Raw genomic sequence first — 26,682 nt, 5'->3', positions numbered from 1 at the left:
AGACAAAAGGCAGATTATGAGAAATTTTTGGCAAAGGATGCTAGTTATTCACTACTCTTCACTAATAGTAATACATGTAACATAATATATATATATATATATATATATCCCTCCCCCCAATTAAAGACTTACCACAAAAACTTTCACAGGAGCTTTCAAAAGAAATACAGCATAGTGATTTTCAAAAGAATGATATAACCATCCCTTTGGATAGAGCTGAGCTTCAACTGCTTTTTTACTTCTCAAACAGCATACAATATCAAATCTGCCATCCTAAAAAATACGTATGGAGTGATTAACGAATGCTTTTTAAAAAATTTTTTCACTATTCAATATATAAGTACAGGTTGACATGATGTCTAGGGTGTCCATCGATATACATTTAATTCATACATTGAATATATAATGTGTGAAGGGCATATTTTTTATTCAGGAGGACAAATATTTTAAAATAACATAAGAATGCACAGAAATTCTTTATAATAATTTTGATAGGAAAGGAGGAAATTACAAAAGATCTTGAGGAGTTTTGAGGAAGAGAGCCTGTAATATAATAAGGGGACATATGTTTACATTGCATTATCAAAATCAGAAACATAAAACTGTAATGTATTGATAACTAATTTTGTTTCTAACTTTGATAACACATTGTAGTCATACTCCCCATCATAACACAACAACTTTAGAAGGAATCAAAGTAGCTAACAAAACATTAGGTAAAATTTCCATAAAGATCTTTTGTAACCTTCTTTCTCCATTAAAATTGTTCTAATGAATTTCCATGCAGTCTCATGTTTTATTTTAAGATAATCCATACAATACTTATATTTCTGATAACAGATAGACAGTAGGGCTTCACTAATCATGGTATCTACTGTTTCAAAATAAATTCAGCATAGTGATGCCTGATTTGTAATCAGGTTAAGTTCTTGAAGATTTTCCCAACTGCCTAGTTCATAATATATATATATATATTTTTACTATTATTACTGTATATTTTGGTGTATAAGCCGACCTCTATTTTTTTGCCATGAAATTTTGTGCTTAATCATATATTTGCTGTATAAGTCTACATTTTTTAGTCTTTTTTTTTTTGTACCACTATTGGTATTAGAGTACCACTACATTAAGAACCTCATACCCACTTTAATTCTTTTAATTCAACTAATGTATTTCAGCTTTTTCTTTTTAAAAGTTTCCAATGTGACATTTTATTACACTGGACAATAAACTAAAGAAGGAAGCATATACAGTGCTCTTTATGTAGATGAAGAAACTAAAACCGACAGGCACAGATGAAGAGTCGACAGTGCAGTAATCAATGTTATATGTGTAAATGGGAGGCTTTGATTATGCAACCCAGCTATTCCTTATTGCCTGTTCTCTATGAACAATGTCTCAATATGAAACTGTTTTCTATAAAGTTGACAGTCTCAAAAGTTTATTTTTTAAAATTAAATAAAAAATAAATTCTGTTTATATTCCATAACGGCTTAAACAGAGTCAGAGTAACTTACAAGATGGAATACAAGGAACATTTGAATATTTATTTTAATTGAACGTGGTCAATTAAACTCAAATGCATGGTCAACTCAAATGCGTGTACTACTGTACTCTTGCAATTGACTAATTGTCATGGCTGCCCATCTAAAATAAATTCTATTCATACTCCTAGGACAGAGTCAATTACAAGACAAGAGAATACAACCCTGTATTTGTCAGTCACATGGGCTACAATCACTGTCAACTGAAATCCATGTATTATTGTACCCTTGTATTTTGATCCCTTGTCTACATAAACAGTACTGTTGTTTAAAATTGATGATTATTTCATAAGACAAAGGATACCAAAAAAAAGTTTCCACCAGGGGTTCACATTCATGAGAAAGGCTGGATGGATGAAAAAGTTAGCATTAGAATTTTAGATGATTTTTTGTATATACCATGACAAAATATATGGTATATACCATCTCATTATATGTATCTGAATTAAAAGTATAAGCAGACTGATAATGTTAGAGGAAATGTTTGGACCTTCAAAAGTCAACATATATTTATGTCTCAGTGGTGTAGTGGTATGATTCTCGCTTCAGGTGTGAGATGTCCTGGGTTCAAATCCCAGCTGAGCCCAATATATTATTTGACTTTTTGATTTAAATTTATTAGTATAGTATTTTTTGTGATTTTTTGATTAATTTGGTGCATTTATTCTTTACTCAGTCTTGTAATTGCATAGAAAACTAGAGCTAATTCTGCCGACATTGTATCAACAGTAGCATTTGAATCTGTCGCCATTGTTTTTGTATCAACAGAGGATTATAAACTATAAATTATAGCACTGCTTACGTGTTTTAATAATTTAACTTGTCACATAGACATAACATATGACAGCTAGCGTGAGAGTTCGAACCATGTGGGTGGAAATAGATAGTTAATTTATTATCTATTATAATTACTTAGATTTTGCAAACGTAAAATTTTAACTTAATACACATAACCACTTAGATTTTACAAATGTAACATTATAACTTAGTACATATAACTAAAACTTGATAGGAGATACGAAATTAATATAACGTAACTCGAAATGAGATAAAACTCGATACTGAAATATATATAGTGTTATTACTGCATTGGGATAGAAGTTTAGTTTAATATTTTTAATTGTATTAAATTTATAATTTAATTGTATTGAAATTGAATCAAAATCATGTCTCAGACCAGAGCAGCAAAGCAAAAGGATCAAGATAGTTGGAGTGCTGTGTCTCAGGGAAGAACTGAAGGGGGGGTGGGTTGCCCTCTGAATCACAGCCTTTTGAAATGTATTTCTTGTTTGATGTTTGTGGACTATCAGGAAGGGGACATGATATTGCCAAGGGGAATGTCTTTGTGTGTGTGTGTGTGTGTGTGCTCGATTTAAGTGTTGTTATGGGCCTTTATAAAAGCTTGAAGAACAGGGTAGAAGCCCTCGAAGGACTTAAATTGGGAGGACCATCAAGCCCTCAGCTGTCCACATCACTGCCAGAGTCTGCACTTAAACACCAGGTAACACAGTGGCAATCAGCAAGGCAGAATGCGCTGTTCCCACAGGAACTATTTGTTGTTGGTGACTCTATTGTCAGTTAAAAAAAGCTGTGAGTTGGGGTTGAATTTGAAAGTGTCTGCAATTCTGACCAGACACAATAGGAGGGAGTATATGATAAGAGCCTTGTCAATCAATTCGGCCCTGGAGAGATCGTGCAAGGCTCATGGGGTAGAATTTTTCCCAGCCTGGTTTGTGCCCGTTAACAGAAGAGACTGCTTCCACAGGGATGGGGTACACTTAAATAGAAAGAGTGCAAGAATATTTGCTGATGCTATTGAGGCAGTGTTAGTTGAGTCGGAAAACTGCTAGCTTGGGGGGGGGATACACGGACTAATAGATTAACAATAGCCTCTGACAGAGATGAAAGTGATTCTTGCACTGCTTCTATTGGAATGAGCAGCAGCCTGGAAAACAAGGTGCCAGGGATTTCAGAGACTGCTGGGAGTCATCGCGGAACAAGTAAATACATGGGCTGTGTAAGGGTAAATAAAAATAACAGGTGCATGTATACTTGCGTGTACACCAATGTGCTAGGAGTGTAGTAAATAAATTTGATGAATTTGAGGTGCTAGTAAAAACATCAAAAGCAGATATTATTGGGATATCAGAGATGTGGTGTCGAACAGATATAAGGAATGCAGAATTGGAATTTGGGGAGTACAACGTGTACAGAAAGGATAGAAAGGGAGGAGGGGGTTATGCTATTAGTTAAGAAACACAACATCTAAGGAAGTGCAGCCAGAGGACATGGGTCGCAGGTTCGAATCCCGCCTCGGGCTTGGATCAAAGTACTGCAAAAACCTTGGGAGGTGCACTATGGCCACAGAAGTCAATGTGCCAACAACTACCAAAAAAAAAAAAAAAAAAAAAGGACATGGGTGGACAGTGCAGTGCTGAGTCAGTGTGATGTGACATAAGCATTGGGAAAGCAAAATAGAGAGTAGGAGTGTGTTATAGAGGTGAAACATTTATGTAACACTTTTCACAAAACAAAATAAAAAAGAATAATTAAATAGTTTCCCCATTAAAGTTATTCATTGACATTTCATATAGTTTAAAATATATTTCTACTGCACCAAAACATTTTTTAACAATGTCTGCAAGCTAATTTGGTGCATTTATTCTTTACTTAGCCTTGTAATTGCATAGAAAACTATAGCAGTCTGCGAGACTATGCCATACTGCTTGTGCATTATGTAATCATGTTTATCAAATCTAATAAAAAAAAAATCTCCCGTGTATATTACTAAAGTTGCAACAGGTAATAAATGGTATATGAACTTATGAAAGCATAATGCAGAATAGCCCCTTATAAATAAATTTCTGTTTATACTCCAGGATGGACATAATGTGACACAGAAGTTCACAAAATGAGAAAATATAAAACCAACACTATATTTGGCAGTCACTGTGGGCTTGATTTATGGTGTACTCAAATGCACTTACTAACATACCCTTTCATTTGACTACTCAGCTAAGCCAACCATAAATTTTCTGTCTGTACTCTGGTATGACCACGTAAGGTCACAGTTCACAAGACAAAGAAAATACACATTAAGTAGTTACATGGGCTTGAACTGGACTACTCAGCTACAGCCAGAAGGATTGAATAAAAAGTATTAATTATATACTAAAATTCAGAATGACTAGTAACATTATAAAATGCAAAAATATTTATTTATTTATTTTTTTTAAATGGAAACCCCCAAATACAAAAGGGGTTGATCTCTAGTGCTCAGTACCATGTATGGGTTAAAGGTTGAGAAGACTGAAGATACTTGTTGGCATTAGACCTGAATTTCTGTAGATTGTAATCTTCAGGGAATACATGTGAAGGAAGGCTATTCTAGAAAATAGAAGCTGATGGGATAAATGAGGAAGAAGCAAGATTGGTTCTGTGAATTTGAAGTTGGACATTTTTGTATTCTTGTGCGTGACATCAGTTGTCAGTAATAACAAGATCTATGAGATAAAGAAACTTTGGTTTTTTTTTTTTTTTTTTTTTGGTAGTAGTTATTGGCGCATCAGCTTCTTTGGCCATAATGCACCTCCCAAGGTTTTTGCAGTACTTTGATCCAAGCCCAAGGCGGGATTTGAACCCGCAACCTTTGGGTTGCTAGGTAGGCACTTTACCCACATGGTTAGCCCGGTTGGCGAGAAACTTTGTAAGAGACAGGTCATTAATCTGTCTGCCACCTTTTGAATTAATTAAATTATTCTGAATTACATTATAATATATTGTATTAGAAAATTACATTAAATGTTCAAACTTTTCTTTGTTCTAATTTTATTTGCTAATCAATATGTCCTTTCAAAATAACAACCAATTTTTTTCATTCCTGCTATGAAAGTTGTTTTTATTTTCTCTGCATTATTTCTAATTCTCAGCGTTGCCTCATTTAGGCCTGTAGCACGTGCAATATTACATGCTCTTTCATTTCGCTCAAAGTGTTTCACAATTTCATATTTTTTCTCTATCGACAGAGCAGGCTGGCCATAAGCCTTACCGGGGGAAACTCTGGTGGGCTGGTGCGATTTTGGCCATAAAAGCTAGTATGAGGCCGCTACAAATTTTCCCAGATAAGAATTTTTGACCCAGTCTGCCTCTGTCTTTCGATATTGCTTTTCTTTTTCTCTCTGAATCTGTAGTGTCTTCACCAGGATGCTTCCTTTTCACACCTTTAAAGTATTTTACTCATTTTTAGGGAATAAAGCACAATTACAAAATGAGGAAGCACGCTTGATACACATAAACAAAAGCTGCACGCATATAGCAACTGAATAAACAACACTGTAAAGGCAGACACACACTATTAACACCTCACTAGCTCACATTTTACTAAAGCACATTTCTGGGGGTTACTACCATAAAACAATAAAAACAATTTCCAGTTGCATTTCTGAGTGGAATCTGTTATAAACTGGTAGTAAACTCGATCTAATTGCATTTGCGATAATTCCGATAGCCGGAATTGTGTGGGTTTTTACATTATTATGTGAAATATGTTTCCCCTTCACTGATATAAAAAACAAATACATTTTCAGAATCTTTTCTTCATTCCTATCGTGTTGCGTTCAGTTGGGGTGATTCCGCATTCAACTGCCATTTCTTGTAAACACAAAGGCAAATCGTGCATAAGCGAATTCGGTTCGTGTTATATACGATATCTTTCCCCTATTTATAAATCATGTATGATCGAATTTGTGTAGTGTAAACACCTGTTATACGAGGACTGACTGTATTAGTTTAGGCTATGCTTAAATAAAATATATATTCCCAGCGGTATAAGAGTGGTTAATTATACATATTAATAATTCTTAATGGATAACAACCATGTAACGTCCTTCCCTAACTATATTAAACATATTCTTATAATAAAACTAACATTAATGTGATATGATTCAAAGGCAAAAAACTGATGGCATTATTGATGGCCACAAATTCAAAAAGTAGTCTAGTAATTCTCTTCAAAAAAAAGATACATAATAAGTAAATAATAAGTAAATAATATGTTTATATGTTTCACATCAAATAATATCTTTAACAACAATGATCTTGTTCACCTCCCAGCCCCCCAAAAAAAACAATTAACTTTCTCGACAATCTCACTTTCAGACATAGCAATATGGAGAGAGCTGTAAAAGTTCTATGGAAAATCAACACGGGAGAAAGCACGGAATTTTACATTTTGCACACAAATGTAAAATCCTAAAAAATGTTTTATGATTATACATCTCCACTTAAAAAACAAAAGATCAAACAAACAGATCAACTGAATGCTATACTGGAGGCAGAGGCGAACTGGCCATAAGACTTACCAAGGAAATCCCGGTGGGCCAGAAGCCAATGAAGTCTGGTATGACTTTGGCCATATACACTAGTATGAGGCTGCTACAAGTTTTTCCCACTAAGAATTTTTGACCTAGTCTGCCTTTGACTGGAGGAATACTAAAATTCACACTAACATAATTCTAAAAATATTTTAAGTTTTTCAATTACCGGATGAAGAAATGTAAAATAACATGCTCATTAGAGGGGTAAAGTAGCTTTGTCTTGAGCTATTTAAGTGCCAAGAAATCTCCTAGAATTATAACAGCATTCCAAAGCATAATCAGCAAAATGCGTGTGTGGGTGTGTGCACACGCAAGTGGATGTGTGTAACAGCTGCTTTTACTTATTGCTTAGACTCTCTCTCTCATGAAGCTCCATGAATTTAAGCATTTTCACAACATCAGTCAAGTATGTACAATTACAATTCTTTGGTCCAACAAAGCACCATTGCATACAACAGTGGATACTTGTACAATATAATTAATGGATTATTGCCAGTAAAGAGCAATACAAATATAGAAAACTGTAATATTACTGCAAGTTAATATTAAGGTAACAGAGTTAAAATACTTCATTCACGAGTAACGATAATGGGAAACTCAATTTTGTACAGAAAAGTATCATGCATTTCATAATGTGACCAAATCATAAGTTGCTGACTTTTACCTTTCAAATAATAGCACTTCCCTGTGAAGAGAAGTCTAATGCTATTTAATTGCAGTGTGCTATTACCCATCTGCTGCTGACGAGGCTACTAGAGACGGTCGTGTTCAAAGCCGCTAAGTGGATTTTTCTTATTTATTGATTTGAAATTATTGTTTTTCTAAAACTTTTGATTTAAATTTAGTAGTATAACATTATTTTGTGATTTTCTGATTAATTTGGTGTATTTATTCTTTACTCGGCCTTGTAATTGCATAAAAGTATCGGTAAAGGTTTCCATGTGTTTCAACTCCGGTACCGTTCGTAATTTTCCCACCTTTGTGATACGATAGTTTTATACCGTACTAGATAGCGTTAGTTGAACTTCGTTAGCAGTTAAATTGTACGTTTAAATAAATACATATAACGACTTAGATTACAAACGTAATATAATTAATTATATTTAACATAATTAATAACATAACATAATTAATTATAATTAATTAATAAATTAATAGAATCATGACTCAGACCAGAGCGGCAAAGCAAAAGGCTCAAGCTAATGGAAGTGCTGTGGCTCAGAGCAGAACTGAGGGGGGCAGTTGTCCTCTGACTCACAGCCTTATAAAATGCACTGTTTGCTTGATGTTTGCAGAGCAATCGGGTACGGGACATGATACTGCCAAGGGGGATGTCTTTGTGTGTGCGCGATGCAAGGAGTGTATCGATATCAAGCAACAACTCGGCGTTCTTGTGGGACTATATGAGAGCTTGAAGGACAGGGTGGATGCCCTCGAAGAAACTAAATTGAGGGGCCCATCAAGCTCTCAGCTGCCCACATCAACGCCAGAGCTTGCACTTGGGCATCGCGTGACACAGAGACAACCCCCAAGGCAGAATGCGCTGGTCCCGAAGGAACTAGTAGTTGTTGGTGACTCTATTGTCAGGGAAACGGGGAACATGCTTTCTAAAAAAGATAGGTGGAACAGGACCAGGGTATGTCTGCCAGGGGCAAAGGTTGATGACGTTGTAGAGCGAATATCATCTTTTAAGGGCACAAAAGGTGATATAGTTGTACACGTTGGCACTAATAATATTAAGAGTAGGAGACCGGCAGAATTACTTAACAAGTACAGGTCACTGTTGAACAAAAGCCGAGAATTAGGGTTGAATTTGAAAGTGTCTGCAATTCTGCCCAGACACGATAGGAGGCAGTATATGATGAGAGCCCTGTCGATCAATTCGGCCCTGGAAAGATTGTGCAAGGCTCAATGGGTAGAATTTTTTCAGCCTGGACTGTACTTGTTAACAGGAGAGATTGCTTCTACAGGGATGAGATACACTTAAATAGAAAGGGTGCAAGAATATTTGCTGATGCTATCAAGGCAGTATTAGGTGGGTCGGAAAACTGCTAGCTTGGGGGGAGACAAAGACCAATAGATTGACAGTAGCCACTGGCAGAGGTGAAAGAGATTCTTGCACTGCTTCTATTAGAATGAGCAGAAGCCTGGAAAACAAGATGCATGGTATTTCAGAGACTGCTGGGAGCCATTGCGGTACAAGTAAACACATGGGTTGTGTTAGGGTAGCTAAGAATAGAAACAGGTGCAGGTATACTTGCGTGTACACCAATGCTAGGAGTTTAGTAAATAAATTTGATGAATTTGAGGTATTGCTCAAAACATCAAAGGCAGATATTGTTGGGATATCAGAGACGTGGTGTCACACAGATATAAGGGATGCAGAACTGCAATTTGGGGAGTACAACATCTACAGAAAGGATAGACAGGATAGGAAGGGGGAGGGGTTATGCTATTAGTTAAGAAACACATAAAAACCGAGGAAGTGAAGCCAGTCGACATCCCCGGACAGTGCAGTGCTGAGTTAGTTTGGTGTGACATAAGCATTGGGAGTTCAAAATTGAGAGTAGGAGTGTGCTATAGGCCTAATGACTCTGATGAGTATAATAAGGAACTGTACAGGGAAATAGAGTGGGCCAGTAAATCAGAGAGTCTTATAATGGGAGATTTTAATTTCCCAGATATTGACTGGAATTTGGGGGCTGGTTACTCACACACTAGCAGGGCTTTTGTGGATTTATTGGATGATTGTTTTCTACATCAGCATGTTCGGGAGGCAACTAGAGGGAGTAATACTCTTGATTTGATTATCAGCAGTGATTCTTCATGCATTAAGAATCTGCAGATAAATGAACCACTAGGTGGCAGTGATCACAGTGTGCTGAAGTGGGATTTACTCAAAGAGGTAACTACCATTAGGGGTAAAGGGAAGGGTTGCTTCCGTAAAGGCAACTACGATGGACTGAGACAGTATTTAAATTCTATACAGTGGGACCAACTGATGATGTTACCAACAGCAAATTCAAAATGGGAAGCATTCAAAGAACTTATCTTGGAAGCTACTAGGCTTTACATAACCAACTAAGAAATATTGTTCAAGGTTTAGGCCAAAATGGATGTCAGATGAACTAATGAGGCATATGGCAGAGAAGAAAAATGCATGGGATACTTACAAATTAACACATGACACAGAAGCCTATGATAGATACAAGTTGATATGCAACCAAGTTACAAAGGAGGTTAGGCAGGCAAAGGCAGATTACGAGAAATCCTTGGCAAGGGATGCAAAGAAAAACAGCAAAGAGTTCTTTACTTATGTTAACTCTAGAAGGAAGGGGATGAATCAGATTGGTCCACTTGATATTGATGGGTCAACTGTTGATGATCCTGCTCAGGTAGCTAACAAACTAAATGAATATTTTGCATCGACATTCACAAATGAGGAGTTATTCAGCAAGGGGAATGCCAGAGGTGTATTCAACTCTACCAGTAAGCTACAGAATCTTGAAATAACTAAGAGTAAAGTGGAGGAGAAACTGTTGAAGATAAACACAAGAAAGGCACCCGGGGTGGATGGGATCTATCCAGTTATATTAAAGGAGGCAGCAAAGGAAGTAAGCAAACCCTTAGCCATAATTATGAGAGCTTCCTTGGACTCAGGGGAGGTACCCATAGACTGGAAATGTGCAAATGTGACCCCAATTCACAAAGGAGGATCAAAGGCTGACACAAGTAATTATAGACCTGTGAGCTTAACTTCTGTTCCAGGAAAATTAATGGAGGCACTGGTTAAAGAAGCACTGGAGGATCATTTAGACAAGACTTCAGTTATAGCTCAGACACAGCATGGTTTTGTTAAGGGGAAGTCTTGCCTGACCAACTTGATTGGATATTATGATGCAGTCACAAAAGAACTGGATGCAGGGAATAACTTTGATATTATATACTTGGATCTTAGAAAGGCTTTTGATACTGTTACACATGGAAGACTGCTACACAAATTGGAGCAGTGTGACATTGGAGGCAAATTGCTGCTATGGATAAAGGGGTGGTTGAGGGGGAGAAGACAGAGAGTGGTAATCAATGGACACTGCTCATCGTGGACTAATGTTATTAGTGGAGTCCCTCAGGGCTCAGTGTTGGGTCCATTATTGTTTTCTGTATTTATAAATGATATTGATGATGGTATATCAAGCTTAATGTCCAAGTTTGCGGATGATACAAAGATTGGCAGGGTTGTCAAGGACACTACAGACACTATGCTGCTGCAACAGGATCTGGAAAGGTTGAGCAGATGGGCTGAGAGGTGGCAAATGAAGTTTAACATTGACAAATGTAAAGTACTACACATGGGAAACAGCAACCCCAGAGCAACGTATCAACTCTGTGGTACTACACTGACAGTGGTAGAGAATGAAAGGGACTTGGGGGTGGTTGTGCAGGCAGATATGAAGTTCTCTGAGCAGTGCAGACAGGCTGCAAGAGTAGCTCATGGAGTATTGTCAATGATATACAGGAATTTTTCCAGCAGGGATAAGGAGGTGATTATTCCATTGTACAAGGCAATGGTCAGGCCACACCTAGAGTACTGTATACAGGTCTGGAGGCCTCATTTCAAGAAGGATGTAGAGCTGCTGGAACGAGTACAAAGAAGGGCAACAAGATTAGTGAATTGAACAAAGGGGTGCTCTTACGAAGAAAGGTTAAGTTTTGCAAATTACAGTGTCTGGAGATTAGGCACCAGCGAGGTGATCTGATAGAGGTGTATAAAGCCTTGAATGGTTTAAGCAGGCTCAATGCTGATGGGATTCTTCCTCTAGCTCAGAAAAATCACCTGAGAGGGCATAAATTCAAATTGAGGAAAGACAGATGTAGGATAGACGTGAGGAAATTTGCCTTTAGCCAGCGGGTGGTTGGTTGGTGGAACAGACTTCCATCCCTTGTGGTGGAGGTTGATAGCCTAAATAAGTTTAAGGCTCAGCTGGACAGGTATTTGGAACGAACAGAGGGGTGAAGTGGAAGTGGGTTTTTTTTTTTTTTTTTTTTTTTGGCTGATGCTGCATAAGCTTGCTTTCTTGCATCAAATGCCTCTACTAATGCTAATGCTAATGATCCATTTCTGAGATTGTGTCTTCACTGGAAGATAACTAGGTTGGTAGCTTTAGTGCAGGAGCTGAAAACTCATTTGTGATCAGCTTTCACAGTGAGAGATGCAAAAGGTGTAAACAGATAATTCTGTATAAGTTCAGAGCTAGAAAACCTTGTGATTGGGAAGGTACATAACCAACATATAAATAGTGCAAGATCCTCCACATTTGTGGCTAGCAATCACAAATAAGTGAATTGCAGGTACTAATGATGGCAATGGGATTCAAATGTGTCTTTTCAAGCTGGAGGCAGGTGGCAATGCTGTTATCCTTCCATAGCAATTTACAAAAATGTTTTATAACTTTTTTGTAAATTACCAATAATAAAACTACATCAGATCAAGGTATTGGAACCCATTCTATTCCCACAAAACATATTTATAGATCAGAAACTGTTTTACATATTGTGTGTAACAGATATACAACACAGTATCCCAAAATTCGAAAATAGCTGACAACTTTATAAGCAGATGGACATTTTCTATTATACTCCATAGCAAGATCCTAAATTTACTGCAGCTCACAGCAAAACATAAAACATATTTTGTTCACATATTTCAGAGAGAATTTGGTAACAGTCACTTTGCCAACCTCAACATATTTCAGCTCAATCTGGAACCTTGCAACAGGCTCAAAATAGAGATAATTTTAATATTAATGCTATAATTACTATGTTTCATATAATTTAAAAACCTTATATAAATTTAAAAATTTCTTTCTCTGGGTGTTTTGAAATTTAAAATCAATGATTTCTCATTTGTTTGACAGTATTTGCTTCATTAATTTACTTCATTCCTAGTGTTTATAATACAAATAAGTTAGGTAATGTACTCAGTGCATTACATTTCAAACATGTTAAATTTTTTTTTTCAATTAATTGAATTTTTTTCTTTTTTTGTGATTAATAGAAATAAAAAGTGAATACAGTTATCTTCTTATCAATTAGCTTCCAAGATTACAACTTTATAGAACATTAGTACAATTCTATACTTTTACTATACTCTACAATATAACTCTATACAGCCACTCCCTGGCTAATATAATACTCAACTTATGGAAATTCGGCTTCACTGAAGTTTTTGCCAGCTGGTGCAAACTTAAAATCATGGAAACGTATTTTGCATTCTGTAGGATGTTTGTTTGTTTGTTATTTGGTTTTTAGGAGCATTAGCAACTAAGGCCATATTGCTCCATGAATATGTGGTGGTCATTCCTGACCTTTCTGCATCCTCCGTATTTGGTGGTGACAGGCTCGAACCCCGGTCTAATCAAGAAGTGTGTTCTACACACTGCTGCTCCTTCCCACTTGGCTACGGAGGCATGCATTCTGTAGGAATAAATGGAGATATCGTGAAAATATCGTAATGAGAACCCAATAACATTGTGTTTTTTTGGTAATTGTTCCACGACCTCGGAAGCTGAAATTTTTGCTATATAACTAAGCTATTTATCTCTCTAAAAGGTCATTTTTATAATGGAAATTGCATTATACTTTCATCATTATCATATGTTCTATTATAAGAATCATTTTGAATGCCTTGGTGATATTTTTCTAAAACACATTTCTGGAGGTCACTACCCTAAAACAATAAAAGCAATTTGCACTTTCGGTTTACTGGGCTTTACTGTCAGCGCAATCTATTATAAAATGGTAGTAAACTCAATCTTACTGCATTTGCGATAAAACCGATAACTGGAATTCTGTGGGTTTTTACGTTATGGTACTATGGTGAAATGTATTCCTCTTCGCTGAAATCTTCAATCATATAAAAAACATAAATAAATTTTCAGAATCTTCCTCTTCATTCCTATTTACTTATTACAATGGTGAAGGGAAAGGGACCAACGGAAAGTACAAGTGCTGGCAGTGCTAGGAAACAAAACAAAATTGATTTAGAAATGAAGATGATTAATTAAGAAGTATGAAGCAGGACAAAGTTTGTCATCTATTGCACAGAATTAGGTCTCGCTGCTTCAACTATTTTAAGGGACAGTCACATATAAAAGAACATGTTAAAGGATCAATGCATTTAAGATCAACAGTGATCACAAAAAAGTGTTCAGGTGCTATATCAAAGATGGAAAATCAGATTCAGAAGTGAGTGAGTGAGTGCCTCCCCCCCCCCCCGAGTCCAATGGTCATTCAAGAAAAAGCAAGAAGTATTTACGAAGATAAAGATATTAAGGATAAGTACAGTGAACCCAAAGCCAAGTTCGTGGCAAGCAATGGGTAGTTTAATAGGTTCAAGCATTGCTCTGGTTTCCAAAACATTACAGTATGTGGGAAGTTGCAAGTGCCGATTCTGCAGCTGCAGAGAAATTTTGCAATGTGTTGGAAAAAACCCCTTCTAAATCTCCACAGCCCTCAACTTTCACAGCGGCATGCTTATCAGCTGGAGAGCTAATTCTGGTTACGATGCTCGAAAGATAAAACTTGCTGACGTTATACCTGTCTCCTCTCTCTTTCTGTAATTTTAAAATTTTTGTAATTTTTCCTGTGCATGAGATAAAAAAATTGAATAAATAATTCTATTTACATGTTCCTCGAACATTTCTTTTTTGCTTCAATCAAATTCAGCGCACATAACTGCGAATGCTGCATAAACATTTAGGGAAATTCCGACTTATGTAGAGTTCCATGGAATGTAACCTTATAAAGTTATATTACATTCTCTAAACTTGCCATTCATTTTTTTTTTTTTTTTATTATTATTATTAACAATTCCCTTTATTTACAGTAAAAGGTTAAACTAATAAATACAGAAACTAAAACATCAGAATAATAGGGAATCGTCAGTTAAAACTAGGTCATTTGCTGATAAACTCCCCAGCAGCTTAAAGTACCCTGCAGTGCTCTTAGCGCAAGGATTTTTAAGTCGGATGTAGTCAATCTCATATAAAGGAGTAAAGATGCAGAAGATTTGCACTGACTCCTCTGTATGAGACTGTAACCGAAGAAACAATGGGACTTTGATGAAATTCCATTTCTATTAATCGCTTGAGACTACTATTTAAATTATAGTATCTAGATTTTATTCTATGAACTTCTTCGAGTTCAAGGCTGGTTCCAGCAACCTGAACATCCAAAAGATAGACAGAAGCACAGGAGGTCCGGATTTTGGAGACCCTCATCTGTCTGCAATCTAGGCTCCTTTCTCATCTCCCAACCCCCCCCCAGCGAAATCTATTCTCAACCAGGTTAACTATAGCGTTATGACACTTAACTCTCATGCCGTGCATTCAATAACAACTTTGTGTAATATGGGCGAGTGACTCAACTGTGTTGCATTCAGCCCTGCATTGCGTATCCATACTATGTCCTCTATGTGTTCTTGAGAGGATAGGAAGGCAATGATTCTAGTTTTAACTAGATCAACAAAGCCACAGCAGGATAACAACTTAGTCCCGCACATCTATGCTGTGCACGAACCCGAGAGGAATTCTTAAAGCATACTGCATCGAAGGAGTTGTGCAAGAGATACATCCATCTCTCTTCTTTACGCAGCCTTATTTTCCAGTGATATATTTCCATCTCTAAGTAAAGTTTTAGCTGAACTCAACTTCTTCTGAAGAGTAGATCTAGATGGCTAAGTACTATTGCCTCTTTAATAGTGGAATAGACCAGCGTAAAGAGGAACTCCCAACCCTCCATCCACTATATTGGCATAGAGGTAAGTTGTTATCGTGTCATTAGGTAGCCTCAACCATTTTTTAATAACTAGTCTCACCTGAGTGTTCTAAGCATTCAGTCTGGAATGCTGTTATCTTCCCAAGTACCATAGAATGATAATATCTAGGGAGTAGATATGTGCGGAGGATAAACAGCCTCTGCTAGGGAAAATAGCCTCTGCTTTGAATTGAGCTTTTTGAAGCTTCTCCAGCAGATCACCCAGGGAGACACTAACTGATGACTTGCCTGAGGCATCATAAGCCACTCCTAAGTACCTCCACATCCAAGAAATATCACCGGAGGGTAATCTTGTATTTCCAACCATAATGCCACGTGACTCGACCTTCACCTTCACCTTTTGTTTTCCAGATGCCACATATGAGAGAGTCCAGTTCTTATTGATGTTAATCTTTAATCCACATGCATGAAAAAAGTTATTAGCTCTATCTGCAGGCCTGACTGTGTCAAAGCTGCCAGGACGAGGTCATCAGTGAATACAACTGCGTTGACAGAATATTGTCCAATTTTAAAACCAATATAGTTTGGTAATTTATAAAACAATTGGTCTAAACCTAAATTAAAAAACAAGGGTGACAATGTCACCTTGTCATACCCCATTCTCTGGACATATATTTTTATTTACACCTCTGAACCTCATCCTTCTTGTACAAGGTTTATGCATGCTAGAGAATTTATAGAGGACACTGAAAGTCTTTCTCCTCAAGGCTTCTATTATAGCAGAAAATTAGACACTACGAAAAGCTTTATGTAAGTCGATCAATGCCAGATGAAGGGTCTTCACTTCTTTCCTAGCACTGTCTATCGAAGACTGTAGTATAAGACTATTTTCTGCAACGTCATCATATGGAAGAAATGCCTTCTGCTGTTTGTCAAACTTGATATTTGCAGGTAGGTGATTAACCAGAAAATCTTATGATAAGTCCAAGTTATTATTAAGGTATTAACCTCAATACCTTAATATCAACTTATTCATAATAACTGCACAATCCTACACCAACCGTTATTAAAAATAAATAAATAGTGTTGCGTTAAAATAATAATGATGTAAATAAATGAAATAAATAGAATGATATATTCCACTGGATAAAACTGATAAAATCTAGATACTGAGAAAAGTCCGTACAATAAAATATGAAATTTTAAACTGCAATGAATAAATTACAATAAAACAATATAGATAAAACAGGATAATAAAACTGATAAAAGAGCTAAAACACCATAGCTTTCAGAGGCATCCGCCTCCTTTTTCAACAGTGAGGCTTATCGAATGGCACATCCTTAAACATCAGCAGGCCCACAGTTCTTAGCACAGGATAATAAAACCGATAAAAGTGCTAAAACTTAATTAAAATTTTAAACTACAATGAATAAATTAAAATTTATTCATTGCAGTTTAAAATTTCATATTTTATTGTACAGACACTTACCTTTTTATCAGTTTTATCTGGTGGAATATATCATTCTATTTATTTCATTTATTCACATCATTATTATTGTAACACAACACTATTTATTTTTAATAATGGTTGGTGTGAGATTGTGCAGTTATTATGAATATGAATATTCCTAACCCCCAAGGCCTATTTGAAGATCAACTTATTTTAGGGGTCGAAATTCCGAAGGCTGTCTGGAGTCGATCTTTTTAGGTAGAAAAATTGTATATGCAACATATAATGATTTGGGTATATAGTCGACCGATAAAAAATATGTGCATTAAATCAATCAGAATTTTCTCTGGAATATTTCTTCACTGTAGAGGGGTTATCCCATCTGGATCTGGACTAGAAGATGAAGCAGGAAATGAAGATCTTAATTCTGCTACTGAGATGAGACGGTACAGTTCAGCCCTAATGTCATGATCCTCTTTGCACTGATCCGGGATATAAGCCTCCTCTTCCACTTCATCACTGCAAAATATCTCTTCCCAAAAACTTTGAAATTCTTTAGTCAACCACATTGTTGTAAACCTTCACTGGATCTAAAATAGTATGTGCACATTTCTTTCTATTCCTATAGTAAAGATTCTGGGTCTTAGCATAGTCTCTCTTTCTTAATCATCTACTCATTAGACAAGTACTGGTATTGATCTGATGATCTCAAGAACCATCTTGATCTGAACTTCGGACAAAGATAGGAGTAGGACCAACTATAAAACATTTAACATATTTGTATGATTCATCCATATCTAATTTGTTATTGAGAGCTTCTGCCAAAAACCTCTAATTTATTATGATCATATGATAAAGGGGAAACTTCAGCTATTGAGGCCAACAGTTGATCATACAAGGGCTCCTTAATCATCCCTACAGGGATGCTCTCTCAAGTATCCTCCAAACCTACTGAGCCAATAGGTGACCTACTTGAACGACCACGGAGAACTCCACCAGAAGGTGAAGCAGGACCTGGCGCCATACGAGGGGAGTCCTTTTTTTTTATTGTCTTGCCCCCAGTGACTTTTTTAGCCTCACCCCTATTCAGTTTAACGCTTTAACTGCTAGCTTCACCAATGACCACTCTGAGCAGGGATTGAAAAACCACAGGGTTGAGTTAATCCAGACTAGTTAGAGCAGACACATTTTTTAGCTTTCTTTTCACCATGGTTGAATTAGCCAACTGCTGAAAAAGGTTGTTTGACAAACATATCTGGTTTTTCTTCTGTCAAATTGCAAGAAAAAGTTCTTAAAAGTCAGGTGGTGTCCCTCCAAGTGGATTAAAAAACCTCCATGCAGCATATTTGCATCATGACACACCAAACATGTTAATTACAACTGTATAATATTTATTACTCTTTTCCAATGTACTTTTCTTAAAACTAGAGAGTAGATCTCCAAATCTCTTCTTCTCTCTCTACCCCTACAAAAACAACACCATGCTTGCATTAAAACCATGTTTATGAATTCTTTATGAATTCTCTATGAATTCTTTTCCCATACAATTTGTATGGAAAAAAAGAAATAATAATTGCCAGATCCTACCTGGGCAATTTTAATGAAATTTGGGATGGCTCAACAAATCTTTAAAAAAACTAAACATAAAATTTTATGAAAATCTTCCACTAGGAGTTGAGTTTTACGTGTGGACAGAAGGACAGACAGACAGACATGGTGAAGACAGTAGGCACTTGTGCATATATATATTCAAATTCCCTTTAAAAAATGAATACCAAATAGTAAAATTTATAGAATTACACATTCACACTTGTGAACCATTTATATGATATTTGTGAGATGCAAAATTATTATTATTGGATGATCTGGTGAATGAAATGAAGGGTTGATAATTATTAAACAGATAGAGAAATTCCTTCAAAAATATATTAATTTATATAGAGTAAAAAACTATTCAGAAAATAACCTATACCTGTTCTCTTCGTGCATCAAGTGATAATAAAGCTAAAAAGCAAGTCATCTGTAAAAAGAAATCAATGAAAAGAGCCATTCCAGCATAGAGAGCAAAAACATGTACTGCTGGCATATCAGACAGAGCACCTGAAAACAAAATTATAGACAGTTAGGGATAAATTTTTATTTATTTTTACTATTTAAATTAAGCATTATGCTGAATAATGCTCTGAATCCCTTGCATCGATTTGCCTTTATTAATTCTAATTCATATATCATTCTACTCACATGATACAAATTACTTTTTTATTGCATTAAATAATATATGTCATATTTATCCACATTGCACACTACCAAATACCATGTCCTTAACCACCTCAGAATCAGGGTGTTTTTCCCAAAAAAATGTTCCAAAAATTATTTTTTATTGTCTAAACACTGGTCTTCCGAGACTGTCACATGTGTGTCTATGATGCTCCACTCTAATGATGTTTATTTACAGTCCAATCAAAACCAAATTTATTATACATATAACTTCCCAACACAGGGGTTAATTTAGCCAATGGTCACCATCAAGATGGCTACTATTTAATTTAAGCATTACCATAATGAATTATAATCTTTATAACTTTTTTTTACATTCTGATCAAAATTTACATGTTCTGAGAGGGGGGGGGGGTAAAAGTACACCTTGACAGTGGTACTTCCATTTTGATCCACCACCTTGAAACAAGACAACCAACAAGATGGTCGAATTTACAACACTCTATGTACAATAAGTATTCTCTAGCTACAATATAATCATCTTCATTGTCATCTTTTGAACTAGTATTACCAAATATATTGGAAATATCTGATTTCTGAATTATTCACATGCATTCATTGCAAAAATCAAGTAATGTAAAAGTAATTACAGTACCAATTTTCAGAATAAAAGCTAAAACAGATTATATTTTAGTTATATTTTACAACAATAAACTGACAAAAGAAAACATCGCGATTGCTAGTCAAAAAAATTTTTATCTTTGCATTTAAGCAAAAAAGTAATGAAAGTGTTGATATTATCGAACTAGTGAAACTAGAGCCAACTAGTCTACAGTAGCCAAAGTATGATAGTAATAAAAAATGATACTGTGTTACAAGAAAAAGATACATAAAGCTACAATATTTTAGTGAATATGTGTTAAAAACAAAACTGATAAACTGAAAATGATAGGTGCATGTACCATATATGGACAAATCAATTTGATTGGTGTGTCTGCCCATACTATACACAGACAAATGGTTAAACTAAATTAAAATTCTGGTGCCATGCTGGTGCTAGAGAGGTTCCACATTTTAAAATTTACCAAATTTTAGAGAGGTATGTCTAGTGGTGAACAGTTTCAGAGGGGTACATTTCAATAAATATTAAGCAAAACATTACAACATAATTTAGGGCTAGAGCCATAGGTTACAAAAGAAGTTAACTTACACACAAGTTAGTGCAATAGCATAATTTTTGTACATAGCCAACTACTTAAGTAGTTATGAATTGGCATAATTTAAATATATCTTATATTGTGAATACCTTCACAAGTTACCATGATATTGCACTACCTCGAATAAGTTACTTATTCTTGGCGGATACCATCACCTATACAGCATCGTTTCGGAGCTTACTGGCTCCTCATCGGTGAGTGGGCAGGTACCCTGGTGTTGCAATGATGACAACCTAGTTGCCAAGTACAACTCCACAATATGAGAGGTGCCTGATGGTGTAAGGTAATTTAGATTACAATGCAATTTAGGGCTAGAGCCTCAGGTTACGAAAGAAGTTAACGTACGTACAATTAGTGCAATAACATCTAATAAATGATGCCAAATTGCAACTATTTAAGTAGTTGGCTACATACAGAAATGATGCTATTGCACTAGCTTGTAAGTTAACTTCGCTTCTTTCATAACCTGAGGCTCTAGCCCTAAATTATCTTACACCATCAGGCACCTTTCATATTGTGGAGTTATACTTCACAACTGGGTTGTCATCACTGCAACACCAGGGTGCCTGCCCACCCACCAATGAGGAGCCAATAAGCTCTGAAACGGTGCTGTATGGGTGGTAGCATCCACCAAAAATAAGTAACAATAGTCTTCTCCTATGGTGAAGTGTTACTTATTCGAGGTAGTGCAATATCATGGTAACTCATTGAAAGTATTCACAATATGAGATATACTTAAATGATGCCAATTTGTAACTACTTAAATAGTTGGCTACATACAGAAATAATGCTATTGCACTAACTTGTACGTAAATATTAAGCACATATAACTGAACTTATTTGTATTTGTAAACATTTATAATAATTATCTTGTCCTTTCATCTATTTTTGCTAGCAGCAGAATTTAAACTGCAAGGATAATGAAATGGTCTTAATTTCACAGCAGAACAAACTTGCCTCCTGTTATTTCACTCCTTTCAACATATAGCTTTACTTATGTTAACTTTGAAAGCTAGTTTTCTATACTGTATGGCAGCTTAAATCAAACAGCTGCTTTATAACTGTTTTATCTGCATGTTGTCACTAGGGACCATCTGCTATCTAATGAGACCAGTCAGTCCTGAAACAAATTGTCATAGCAGCCTCATCTTTTAAACAAATGGTCAGTTAATGTTTTGGACAGAACTGTTTGAAAGTAGTGCAATACCAAGGCAATTTCTTGCAAAGGCAAGTTTTTTTTTCTGCTGTGAGAACTACGACTATTGCGTTATTTATGAAATTTAAATTCTGCTGGCTGCAAAAGCAGATTAAAGAAGACAGTCTTGCACACATCTTATAAAGAAAGGAATGTTTTTTTTGCGAGGATTATTAAAGACAAATGCAATCATTGATATGAGTGCTGAATTGTTTTCTTATTTTAAATGTACAAGGTTTTAAAGAATTCTGGATTGTGAAGTGCCAGATTTTATAGCATTCACTGTAATACAAATGCCTTATTTTTGAACACCACTTATGCAATTTTTGTTAATTCTATTTTTAAACAAAAATTGCTTAGAAGGTCTCTCTCTCTATTTTTTTCCATCTTTTTTGTTTCTTTTTTTTTTTTTCAAGAATAACAAATGGGCAAATTTCTGTCAAAAACAGTGATGCCTAACACTTTCTACAACAAGTTTTTGTGTTTACATTTTGTTACTGTTAAGAATTGTCCACTGCCATTTTAAAATAACAGATTCTACAAATGTATAATATTTCTGAAAATACACTTTTTTATACAAACTAAGGTTCGTTCATGGTCATGAAATGTCCTCTAACCACCAACACATTGCAATATTAATTTATTAATTCTTTATCCTTCTAATTTCTGATACAACTTTCACTAATGCTGTGCTCATTACCTGGGGCATACATTTAATTATGCAAACTAAAAAAATAATAAAAATAAATGCTTTTTAATAACTAATACATTTTAATTATAAAATACCATTACATTTTGAATCACTCAGTATTTAAGATAAATCAATAAATAAATATAAAACTTTTGTAACCTAACTGGTTTCATGAACTAACTTTCACATTCAACTTTAGATGCATATAAGACAGCAGAAAATAGACATTTCTATTTTTTTCCCCCCTTGTTAAATATAAAAAAGAAAGGATCTGTAATGATGCTGTTTTTAGAATATTTTTAAATAAATAACATGCAAAGTAGCAATTTTGATTTTCATTTAAAATGCAATTCGAAATTCCTTCTGACAGTGAGATTAAATCAATTGGAAAGTTTCATGTCCAAAAGAAATGCAATTATCGAAACTAAAAATTCCAAAACAGAAAGATATGATTTTAGCAACAACAGCATAAAAAACAAAAAGCTTTTAGAGATATAAATAAATTAAAGAAGGAGAAAATGAAATCAACTTTTCTAATAGGTACATCTGTTATTTGTTGAATTTTCAATAGAGAAACCAGAATGAACTTTACTTTAAAGGTACTGAAGGGCTACAAGCTATAGAGCTACAGCTGGATGGACAATATGCCTGAGAATCAGTTTGATTTGATTGATTGATTTTGATTTTTCTGGTGCAAAAACGACTGTGGTTATACTGTGCTGCCTGAGTGTCAGTTTGAGTCCCAAGTACCTGCTTTTAATGTTTAGACATTTAAGGGTGTTTATTAGTCCCCCCCATGGGAGTATAAGCTTACTTATCATGCTAAAATACCACATTTATTATATAAATAGATATTTATTTATCACTGCAATGGAATACAAAACGATGAAAAAAACTTATGCAAATTCACAGCCTCAATTCAAATGTGCGATATGGTCACCATCATTTTAAATTATAAGGCTGGTTGAGATAGAAAATTACTCAGAATTATCAAAGTACTTTGGATCAATACTGAAAACCACTCTTCTAATTGCATGTTTCAATTCTAATAAATTTAAAGACTGCACAAAAAAAAAAAAAGTGTCTTTGAATTCCTTGTGCTCATCTACATTGGTTGAAATAATTAGATTCAAAACAATTCTGAGATCAAAATGGTGCAAAAAGGAGATGAATCAAAAATACAGTAAATCCTCCATTTAACAGACCTTAATTTAATTTACTTCAGAAATAATGGATAATATGCACTTAATTAGGATTTTCATCCAAACAGGACCTGATGATATAACTACCTCAGTTTGATGGCATTTATTATCAATTAAAATATTTTCAGTATCAGGGATCCATGATTTTCTTTGCAATCACCTTCCATTAGCCTGTTGAACTGATCAAATGTTAGCAGGAGTTATCCGAATCTCTAGCGAGGATACTCTAGAGCCCTTCAGTCTCTGAATAACGTTCTGGCAACCATAGTGACTATGTGCATTTCTTCCAACTTTAACAAACAATCAGATTAGTAGACAGGCTTTACTCCATATAGTCCAGCAAAGCAAGGTTTTTATTAAAATTTTATCAAAATACAATATACAGCTCCTTTTTTGAAAGAAAATTTTCAAACTCGAGGGAACATCTTCCTTTCTTAGAATGACATTCAAGAGAAATTTTCTGTTGTCAGAGGTGATACATGACATTACTAGCATAATTAATAATAAAATCATCTACCATCAAAAATGTTATCTTCCTAGCTGCAAAGTATTATCTTGTAGTATCACAAATTCTATAATAAAGAAACCTCTAGTTCAATCATTTTTCTCCAATCGCTTCTTTCCTGCATAACAGTAAAGAAACTCATTGGTCACAACTGCTTTGCATTTCTCTATCTCCCACCTACTGCTGTATTTTCATTTTAGTGGTATTCACTAAAACTATATTACAACACTCAAATTTATATTTTAAGTATGTATACATTTTTCCAACGGTGTAAAGTGATTAGGTGAAACAATATACTCTCAATGAAATCAATCATGGTAGAATTTGCATTTGTAATATCAATGTATTTATTAATTTTCCTGAGGATTAAAATCCTTTAATATTAATAGAAACCCAGTGAAACATCAAATAACATGCTTCTTTCAATTACTGCAGTTTTCATGCAAATAGACCTTTTTCAAGTGGAGGTTGAATGTTTTATTATATAAACATTCAACCTCCACTCGAAAATGTCTCAATAAATCTTCCAATGATAGATGGAATCTGAACATGAGTCTTTCTAAAGAGATGGTAACAGACATATTCACCCAACTATGGAGGTTCATATGGTAAAGGGAATACAGCCATAAAAATTCAAGCTCAGTCATTTCAGCAGACCCCAGAAGGGCTAGTAGGAACCATCTGTCAGAAAGAAGATAATGGAATCATGTATAAAATAAATTGTTAATAATCTGGTATAGTCATATCTTTGGTTCACTTTAATTTACATATCTAAGTATAAGTAAGTTCAAAATATCCTTACCCAAAAAAAAACAGCATGATTCAGAAATGCTAGTTAACAATATTGATGGTGCAACATGGCCAACAACTCTTCCAATCTGTTCTTCAATACTTTCATATTCTCGTCTTTCATCTCTCTAAAAGCAATTGAGTAATGTAAGAAAAAGTGGTATGAACATTTCATTCCATTAAACTAAAAACATGTACAATGGAACTGCAATAAACTGCATTTTCAAGTTCTTTGCTTTATATATTTTTTATTGACATGAAGAAATTGGATTACCTTATATAACTGAACTTACCTGCTTACCGCTTTCGTATGGTTCTTCATCAGCTGTTTTCAATCCACTGCAGGATGAAGGCCTCTCCAGCAACTTTCCAGATCCTTCTATTTTGTGCAATGGCCATCCATTTACTACCCAAGAACTCGTGAATTTCATCTCTCCATCTCCATTGTTGTCTTCCAGGTTTTCTTTTAGCTCCTCTTGGGTACCGTTCTGTTATTTTCTTAGTCCCTCTGTCATCATGTCTCCAAGCTGTGTGTCCTGCCCAAGTCCATTTTAGTTCTTTAATTTTGATAAGAATGTCTTTATTTGTGTTTTCTGTCTAATCCATATGTTTCTCTTCTTATCTAAGAGTCTGATTCCTAATATAATTCGTTCCATTCTTCACTGTGTAGTTTTCAGCTTCTCTTCCATTCTTTTGGTGAGTGCTCAAGTTTCACTTCTAAGTCATGGTGGGGAGTATACATTGGTTCATTTTTTTTACGTTTCAGACAAATTGGGATATTGCTGCTCAGGATGTGACTATGTTTTCTGAATGCTATCCATCCGAATTTTATCCTTCTCCTAACTTTCAGCCATTTATCATTATTACAGTTAACGACTTGTCCCAGATAAGTATATGAATCCACCTTTTCAATTACTGCTCCTTCAACGATTATATCCCTTTCTATGGCATACTTGTTCATCATTACTTTTGTTTTAGCCACATTTATCTTTAGTCCAAAATCCTTACTAACTCTGCATAACTGATTAAGATTTTCCTCTAATTCTTTGGGATTGTGGCTTATGACCATTTATGATTCGCAGACAACAATGTTGTCTGCGAATCATAAATGGTTTAGATACTCTCCATTTACAATGACTTCTTTCTGCTGCTGCTGTTATTGTTGTTATTTGGTTTTTAGGAGCATTAGCAACAAAGGCCATATTGCTCCGGGAATATGGTGGTGGTCATTCCCTGACCTTTCCGCGTCCTCCGTATTTGGTGGTGACGGGCACTTCTTTCTGCGAACAGTCTAATCTGCTTCCTCAAGGGCAGCAGTAAACAACTTTGGAGATATGTCTCCCTGTTGAACTCCTTTCTCAATTTTAAATTTGTTCCTATCTTTGTCTAGTTTAATAAAGGAGGTAGTGTTCTCATCATTTTTCTTCAATATCATAATGTATGGGGTATCTATGCCTTGTCTTTCCAGTGCCCAAAACATTGCCTTATGCTGTACCTCCATAGTCAAATGCCTTTTCATAATCCACAAATGCCAGGCATAATGGTGTTTTATATTCATTTGCTTTCTCCATTCACTGTGATATTACATGAAGGTGATTCACAGTTCAGAATCCTGTCCTTAAGCCAGCTTGCTTTTTAGGTTGATTCTCGTCAAGTATTCTTTCTAATCTGTTAGTAATGACCCTTGTGAACAACTTGTAGATGTGGGACAACAAGCTAAT

General features: G+C 35.3%; 1 protein-coding gene across 2 annotated transcripts in view; it reads right to left on the bottom strand.

The window, feature by feature from the left end:
- Positions 1 to 26,682, bottom strand: part of LOC150083608 (NPC intracellular cholesterol transporter 1-like) — a 339,105-nt gene that overhangs the window by 134,042 nt on the left and 178,381 nt on the right. For both annotated transcript variants that reach the window (XM_090378086.1, XM_090378087.1), the window contains exons 12-14: positions 24,975 to 25,089; positions 19,118 to 19,245; positions 133 to 273 (exon numbers count right to left, since the gene is read on the bottom strand). In XM_090378086.1, the coding sequence (XP_090234212.1) occupies positions 133 to 273; positions 19,118 to 19,245; positions 24,975 to 25,089 (384 nt within the window). The remainder of the gene's footprint in view (positions 1 to 132; positions 274 to 19,117; positions 19,246 to 24,974; positions 25,090 to 26,682) is intronic.

Source organism: Mastigoproctus giganteus, chromosome 7 (genome assembly GCF_048544385.1).
Source record: "Mastigoproctus giganteus isolate SK-2022 chromosome 7, ASM4854438v1, whole genome shotgun sequence".
Taxonomy (NCBI): domain Eukaryota; kingdom Metazoa; phylum Arthropoda; class Arachnida; order Uropygi; family Thelyphonidae; genus Mastigoproctus; species Mastigoproctus giganteus.
This window is presented reverse-complemented; position numbering and strand designations above follow the sequence as displayed.